Here is an 8,696-nt window from a genome sequence, read left to right as displayed (position 1 = left end):
CCATGGAACAACAGTGAACACAACTGCAGTGAATTTAACTTGTACTTGAACTTTTAGATAATTCTTGAACACTTTTTCCAATTGTGGGGGTAGAAAAAAAAACCAAAAAAAGGGGAAATTAAGTTTAATGAATCAACTGCATCATGACTTTGTGTTATTGTGTTCTATCTAACTTATACTTATTTACTGTGTGGGCTATCATCAGCACCATGCCCTCACAACATATGTTGATTTATTCTGATCCTTCCCTACTGTTAGTACAGTGAAAAAAGTACAAGGTTCAGCCTTGATTCTTCTCAGCGTGTCTATGAGAGGAGGACACCAAACTAATACAACACAATACTGAAGACAAGAGAACATAACACTTAGTTCTGATACACTGAAAAGCAATTTCACACATAAGCTCATTTATGTAGGCACACTGACATATTGAGCACCATTTTTTTTTTCTTTTTCAGTTTAACATCAACATTCAACTCTGAACAGAAGAATGTTAAGTCTCTAGGACAGTTTCAGTATTAAGAAAAGAACTACCTCTACTTTACAAACATCAAAACACAAATGCTGACACTTCAGTCGAGAAGTTCACTGCAAGTGACCCTCTCTCTGAATTCGAAGGCGTTCCTTCTCCACTTGCAAGCGTTCCTTCTCAATCTGCAGCTTCTCCGACTCAAACTTTAGGAACTGCAGCCTCTCTTTTTCCAACTGCAAACGTTCTTTTTCAAGTTTTAACTTTTCAGTTTCTAGATCCAGGGGCTGCATGACGGGTTTTTCTGTTTGGTTGAGGTCATTTTCCAGGGCAGGTTTTTCAGCATGCAGAGTCTCTAGCCTGAGTTTCTCCCATTCAATCTGAAGTCGCTCCTTCTCAATCTGAAGTCTCTCACGCTCCAAGTCAACATGCCGCAACCGTTCTTTTTCAATTTGCAGGCGCTCCTTCTCCACTTGCAACCTTTCGGCTTCAATGTCTAGTCGCTGCTTCTCCAGCTCCACCTTCTGCTTCTCCAGGTTTATAAGCAAGTGAGAATCTTCATAGGCTAGCCTAGCTTGAGCAGAGCTTAGATTTCCAAACTCTTCAATGTGGGGAAAGTCTGGTAGGTCATTTTCCTTTTTTGAATCCGGCAAAACTGATGACAAAATTTCTTCTTCTTCCTCAATAGGAAACTGCAAAGAGGAATGCAATAGGCAAGAATTACATTCCAGTCTTTATCCCAGAATAAATCTGTTACATACAACTTGATTGAAAAGAACATGTAGGGTTTTTTAATCTTAAAAGCTACTCAGAATTGTTTAACTCACAAGTGAAATAACCATGTAACACCAAAAGACTGTTTTATACCATTACACAGGTGGATAAACATACTTTATCTGCAAGTTAATATCTGCTAAAGAAAAATGGAAAATCAGCTTGTCAGTGGACATGCAAGATCATACAGAAAATACTGCATGATAGATACTATAAAGCATTCAGAACCACTGACAGAAAACTGGATCTAAAAAAAGCATGTGTTGTTCTCTTCATATAGCTGAGTGACACTTATATAAGCCACTAGGAGTTTGTTGTGACTAATTACTTATCAGAGCAGCCGGATCCATAGGCTATGTGGTATGTAAGCTAACCCAGCCTTCACTAACTTAAGGATTCTATTTCTAAAAAACATTTAACACTGACATTTTTCGCATGCTCCTAACCATTCAAACTATATTAAGTGGGTCAATAAACAGGACTTGTGTAACCAATTTCGTATTATCACATTTGCTGTAAAGCTATTTGTGATGCAGAGGACTAGGTGGTTAGGACCATTGCTCTTGGCAGACTGTAACAACTCGTGCAGAATTATAGCCCTTATGTACTACAAATTCATAGTACACACAGGATAATTGTCTCCCGCTAAGTATGCTGCAAAAGAAAGGCAAACTGAGGAATATACAGCTTCAGAAAACCTTAAGACAATGAGAGCCACTGCCAGTCCTCTAGCATTAGAGCAGACACTGTTCTTCAGCAGTTGTCAGACAGTAGTCTCACCACCATTTAACAGCTTATGCTCGTTTATTTTCCCAGCACACATCTCAACTGAGCTAAGACAGGAGTTGACCCTCACCCCCCAACAAAAAAAACCCAAACCAAAACTGTTTGAGTATCCGTTTTTGAAATGAGAACTATATATTTGCACAGGCACAACAAAACTATCCAAACATTTGTTTTCACGCCAGGTAGCCGCCTACCCCAGGACAGTCACAGTAGTACTAAGAGTAACAACCTGTCTACAGGATCCACAGCTGCTTGTCAAATTCACACTAAAATTCTGACAGAGAGGAATGGCTGACTTATTCAAGTAATATTTTCATCTCCTGTGGGTTCATTTTAAGAAATGCAAACAGCATTCTATTTCTTTATGAATTCTATTTCCTTCTGTACCTGCAGGTAACATATACTTTCATTTGTTGAAGAGGTTTATTTCTCTTCTCCTTTCATCCATCCAGCCTAAGTATTAAAATAACCAGCTTTCTTCAATGGCATATTTTCATTCTACTGACTGAATGAATTCTTACCTATGGCACATACAAATGGAAAATATATGTGCAAATACATATTCAAAGTTGGGAGCTATCAATTTAATAATCAACATCCAAGACCTTATACACGACTGCAAGTTGCTAAATTTGAATACCATCTCTCGAAACATATTTGTTTCTACGGTTTCTTTAATTCACACATTCAGAAAAAACAGAAACAGATGCTATGAAGAAACATAGCAAAAAGCCTTATGCTGAAATGAAACGAAGGCCATATTCCATATAGCTAATGTATGTCAGTAACTCACTTCAAAATTCTGCGGATCCTCCTCTTCCTCTTCTACTTTGATTTCTGTTAAAGATCCACCGGCTTCTCTGAAGTCAGTGATATTTTGCCATTCAAAACTAGATTCAATTGCAAATCCCATTTTCTCATCCATGTCTTCATTGAGAGAGTCATCTAAATTGGACGAAGGAAGGTGAAACCCAGCACCTACTACTTTGATGTTTGCATTCAGACGTTTTCTCTTCATGAGTGCTCTCCAGTCAAGGTATCGCCTTTTCACTTCTGTCCCTGTTCTTTGCTCTCCTTCACCTACAGCATTTACACACTCTGCTATTTCCTCCCAAGCTTTCCGTTTCATCTCATTAATTGTTGTATTTAGTTGCTTTGAGAAGAGTACTTCTCTCCTTTTTCTGATTTCCTTAAGGAGAGTTTGAGTTTCCTGAACGCTAAAATTGCTTTTTCTTTTTCTTTTTAATTGTTTCATTTTTTCCAGCTTTAACCTAGTAATTCACCACAGACGTGATTTGACACTAATCAGTTATTAATACAAATAAAATTTAAAAGCCAATGAAAGCAGCGCTCAGTTCTCGTGAAGTGAATTTTCTCTTCACTTTGTAGTATTTTCCTATTTGTCAGGCTTCCTAAGAGAAAAAGAGCAAACAACATAAATCTGCAAGGTATACACTGTATATTTTCATTTAACGAGCTTGACTCCTAAGTCATTGTTTAAGGAATGCGTATTTTGAACTGATTGTTCATTCGACAGAAGAAAACCATTTTAACGGTGAATATAAAGTAGCTATAGATACCTTCTCTAATCTCATATGAATGATAAATCCATTAATATATCCATGTCACAAACCGTTAAGGTTGAGTTGATATTTCCATTACAAAAATACAGCTATTTTCCTTCAACTCCTAGAGTTTTGCCAGTCAGGGTTTGCTTAAGGCTGAGATTTGACATACACATCTCAGTTTGAATGCTAAATTATTTCAAAAAGAACCTAAAATTATGTCATTACTTCAAAAATGAAATTTCTGAGACAAATTTTAAATGAGATGCCATTTCCATAAAGAAAAAAAAAAGTAGATTGATATGAAGCTGACTTAATCACAAAAAAAGAACTGGAGCAATTCTGCTGAATGTCAGAAAATAACTACTAGTTCAAACAGATGTCATGCATTAGAGAGGTTTTAACAGGAAATAGATTTAGGAATAAGGCACTACATGCCCAGGGTAAAGCCCTCCCTCTGTCCTTCTCACACTGCGAAGCACCTCGTGTCGGACGTGATGGCGGGTTGAAAGTGCACCCAGTCCTCTACCCTCAGCAACAGCTGGTGCTGCGCCTGATGCTGAAGAGAAAGCTAAACCCCACAACACACCTGACAAGACTGGGTGCAACGCTACAGAAAATGGAAAGTTTGAGTGGGAGAAACAGGGGACTGTTAGCGCAGTAATGAATATATCACAGAACATATTACCAAAAAAAACCCCAAAAACCCGCAAGCAGAGACTGAGAATAAAAAAAATGGTTCTTGGTCACAGACTGCTTGGTAATGGTCCAGCTCAGGATTTATTCTTAACTTTCTTTTGTACCATGTTACTTACCACTTTAGGTAGGTTTAAAAGGCTTTAAACCAAATAGGCCAACGATTCACTATACAGTGCTTACAGTTTCAAGCTGTTATGTCTATTCACTATGAATCTAGTATAGACTTTTTGTCCACCCGAATCAAGTGGTTTGCAGATATATATTCATTTTCTATTGACTAAATCCTTAAATACCACCCCCCCCGCTATACAGGATTCTTAAATTACCAAGTGTTTTTTATTCCTGCTATTCTCCTAAACTTGTTTAAAACATACACATCAGCATATTACACAAAAACTCTCCATTTGGGAGATAATGCACATAATAGTTTAGACATTGTTCTTCATCTCCTATGTGTTATTGACTGTAAATAAGTGGTTCACTCGCAGAGTTTTCCGTATCGAGTAACATTATTTTGTACTCAACATGTAAGCATGCTGGCATCAAATATTTTTTAAAATGTTGCATTTAGGAAACTGGTTTACTCCTTTTCCTCATTAAGCTATTGTCCTCACTGTTAATCCATTTACTTCCGATGGTTACTAGCTAGCAAATATGCAAAACCAAGTCCTAAGAAGAAATCAATTGCATAAAGCATGAGCGTCTTACCAGCATGGACCATTCTACAGTGCTCCCATGCAATTACCCAGCACTTTTGATTCCTCAGACTCAAGTTGGAAGCTGCATCTTGCTGTTTAAGATGTGTGAAACTTCCTGCCCTTCTGAAAATAAAGTACTAACTGGTCTTGAGAAAAGGGAATTACTTAAAAAAAATATATATATAACCTACTGTTTTAATGTAGACCTTTAACTTGACATGACCAGTACTAAAAAAAAAATAAAATGCTGCCGTTAAAGTCAGATTTATACCACAATACAGCGCTATATCTGCTAGAATTACATATTTTTTTTAAGACTTATCTGACCTTTAAGTGTCTTTCTTAACCTTCATTATTATAACTTTATCACGAAAAGATACTTGGGCTTTCAAAGAAACAGCATCATATTTACTTGTCTGGTAGTAAATATATTTGGTATGTGTTGTGCTTTTCAAATGCAAATTACAGCATTAGTGCTTTTTTTTTATTATTACGGCAACTGAATTTCTTGACGTATGTATCAAATTGAAGTTAATCTTGTGTAAGGTTTTTGGGTTTTTAACTTTTAAAAGTCATCAAGCAAGTAAATTCTTCAGAAATGTTACTTGCACACAGAACAAATTAAAAGCACTTTTAGAAGCTTCACTGTTAATAAGGCAATTATTCTGGACTGATAAATATGTAGATTAACCTGTGATTCCTGGTTGCTGGGGAATGACCAAGTACTCGTATCTTCACGCTGACTTTGGAAACACACACATTTGCACTCACCTGTTTTCAGGGTGGGGAGTGCATGTGAAAGATTCAGAGATATCCATTTTGTCTTAGTCTTCCAGGTAAAAAGAATTACATGGAGTTCTTACATACAATGTAAGTTTCACAAGAATTATAGTATTTCTGACTTGTCACTACCAAGACACTGAACCTCCACTTATAAGGTCACACGTATTTTTACTGTGATGAGTAGAATTTCACGTTTGATTTTAAGCATGTACTTCAGTGAACATTCAAGTACTTTGCTAACTATGGAAAAATAGGTCAGACTTTCCAAAGTACTTGCCAGTTGGATATGTCAAACTCTTTGAAAATGATAGTAGATACTTAATTGTCTCTTAAGATACCTAAATATCATACTTCTGCTGAAATCACAGCCGTTTTCATCTCGAGATATACACTGGCTAAGTCCTTTACTTGCCCCCAGCTGGGAGGAACAAGGTTCTGGTCACACCCCAATAACAGGGAACGACAGCATTTTAGAGACTCATATGGTATCTCTATGTACCCTGGCCCTCCCTAAACTTCTTAGTGCTAGCACAGCAGGGTAAAGTGGGCACAATCACAGGAAAACAAAAACAAAAACAAAAAAAAAAAAAGAGGGGGTTTCAAATAAAATTTTCATCAATATTATTTTCTAAATATAATTCTGTACGGATGTGGAAGACACAGATAACCAGCTTTCACCGTAGCTCCAGCGAAGGTTGAGTTAAAACATGCAAATGTCAGGTTACCCTGTGGGTCAGTCTCACTGCTCCTTGTGCAGGTGTTGTGCATCACCTCTCTGATCTCCCCAGCCACTCTTTGTGAAGTGCCTAAGTCTTGGGTTTGGATTTTATGCCACAAGCCAAGCACATAACCTTTAAGCATTATAATACTAACTTGGAAACTAGTGGCATCCAATTCCTTTATTATGTAAGGTTTCATTTCAGACTTTTTTTTTTCCTAGAACATATCCAACACAAGCCCCTGAATTTCCCAGTAAAACAGCCTACCCTAGTTTAAAGCTGTTAAAACTAACTTCCAATTGGTAAGGACATCTTACCTTTTCTAACTCCTTCCTTTTTGAAAGCATATTGCCTCATTAAAGACAATTCCTTTCTTATTAATACAAATGGGCGTTAATGAATTGTCTTAACAGTATATTGACTCCCAGAGTTAGATCAACTCCACTGTGGGGCTGTTTACCTTTCTGATATATTAACAAAAAAGCATTATTATCTGACTAAAGCTGAAGTTTGGGATATTCTGTTTCCTGACATTGCTAGATGGTCTCCAGGATATTACTCTTTAATGCAGAAAAATGAACTGTTACATGCTTAAAGTATATAAGGGACAGGAATGGGTAATAAACTAGGATTTGTACACACTCTAGATAGTTACAGAAAAAACATCCTATCACCATTTTGAAAATCATGATTTACAAAAACATGACACACAGCATGTTTAAGTCTTGCTTTGATATGAAGTCTAAACCATGAAATGCATACATTTGGAAAAAAGGTAGATGGACCTTACAGTTTTTCTGAAATCAGAACCACAACTGCTCTACATTTTAGTGTCTTTACACAGAGGATTCCACAGCAAATAATATTTGCTGAGTGCACCAGCAAATGGGAAAATGGGCAGTTCACGCAAAAAAAGTATGTGGACATAAGAGCAGAGGTGAAAAAAACCTCCTTTTGGTCAGATCAGGCCACTTACCACTACTATGAAGGTAAAAAGAAATCTGCAAGAAAAAAATTGCTTCCCAACTATATAACTAGAAGTACTTCTGGTACATGACCAAAGACATCAGTTACCTGACAAGGAATAGTTACAGTCTAGTCAAGTGACAGAGAAACTCCTGGGAATAAACAGAGGTTGCAAACAGACCATTACCTGACCAGCCACGCACCCATCATACGGCACGGTGCTAGCTGCAAATGCAAAACGCTTATTTTTACAGTCTGTGTAGAAACGCAAAGTGTTGGCTAGGAAAAAAGGAATAATTCTGATCACACGATAACAGAAAGATTTCAAGGGTCTTCCAGGAAAGATGGCAACGTGTTTGATGCAGCCCTGCCAGGCCAGAAGCAACCTGCGGTCAAGAACGTCCTCATCACTGGACTAAAGAAACACAAACTATTTGTCAGAGCTGAAACAAAACAAGTATTGCAAAACTAAACTGAACACTCCATAAACACACAGAACACACATACACTGAGTAACTTTGATGTACTTAATGACAGACATATCCACATTCTGCCTCTACGTCTTTGTCTCCTTTGCTCACGCCTTATTGTATGACCACGTGCTGGACGAACAAAAAAACAACCAACCAACCGAACTCCCCACCAAAAAAGCACAGAAACAAACAAAAAAATCCCATGCATTCACCAGGATTGAAGGATTAGGGCTAGCATCAAACTTGAATTCTCTAGAAAAATCGTGACTTATGGTTTGTCGTTTTCTTTCCTTTTTTGTTTTGTTTCAGACCTTATGATTGAAGAAAAAAAAAACTTTAAACGAGGAGGACCAGCTACCTATATTTAAGGAAAATTTGAGAGTCTGAGGATCTCTGCATGATATTAAAGCCTAGGGCTTTCTGTAAAACTTCATATGTAATTCATAACGGATGGCTACCTTGGCTTGGAACAACTTAGGCTTTTGTGCTAAGAGACTTCAGTACAGGAGGACCCGGGCGCTGCTGAGCGCACATGACCAACGGACAGTCCTCCCTGCAGGGAGCTTGCGGTTTGAGCTCAGGAAGGTGAAAGCACTGAAGGGAACCAACACCACCTCGAAGGATAATTTAAGGAAGCCGAGAGGAGATACCGAGGATGGGAAGCAGCTGTGGATTCAGGCTGTTGAATCCAGGGATTCATCAGTCTAAAGTTCCCTTTCCCTTGAACCAGCAATGGCCACGAACGGGGGAACCACCCCCGCCTC

At 37.9% G+C, this 8,696-nt stretch overlaps 1 protein-coding gene across 1 annotated transcript; it reads right to left on the bottom strand.

Moving 5' to 3' along the window:
• Positions 1–241: 241 nt before the first annotated feature.
• Positions 242–3,440, bottom strand: MSANTD4 (Myb/SANT-like DNA-binding domain containing 4 with coiled-coils). The gene is made up of 2 exons (XM_010286270.1): positions 2,823–3,440; positions 242–1,161 (listed from the first exon to the last, which is right to left on the bottom strand). The coding sequence occupies exons 1-2, from the start codon at positions 3,282–3,284 to the stop codon at positions 586–588; spliced, it is 1,038 nt and encodes a 345-aa protein (XP_010284572.1). The 5' UTR covers positions 3,285–3,440; the 3' UTR covers positions 242–585.
• Between the last annotated feature and the right edge of the window lie 5,256 nt (positions 3,441–8,696).

The sequence above is a fragment of the Phaethon lepturus genome, unplaced genomic scaffold (assembly GCF_000687285.1).
Source record: "Phaethon lepturus isolate BGI_N335 unplaced genomic scaffold, ASM68728v1 scaffold1804, whole genome shotgun sequence".
In the NCBI taxonomy this organism is placed as follows: Eukaryota; Metazoa; Chordata; class Aves; order Phaethontiformes; family Phaethontidae; genus Phaethon; species Phaethon lepturus.
The sequence above is the reverse complement of the archived record's forward strand: the minus strand, read 5'-3'. Positions and strand labels throughout refer to the sequence as shown.

What these genes read in the sequence shown, in the direction of transcription:
- MSANTD4 (XM_010286270.1), bottom strand. Translation starts at nt 3,284, where the DNA reads ATGAAACAATTAAAAAGAAAAAGAAAAAGCAATTTTAGCGTTCAGGAA. An exon ending in AGGATCCGCAGAATTTTGAA is followed by an intron (nt 1,162 to 2,822) that starts GTGAGTTACTGA and finishes TCCTCTTTGCAG; the next exon opens with TTTCCTATTGAGGAAGAAGA.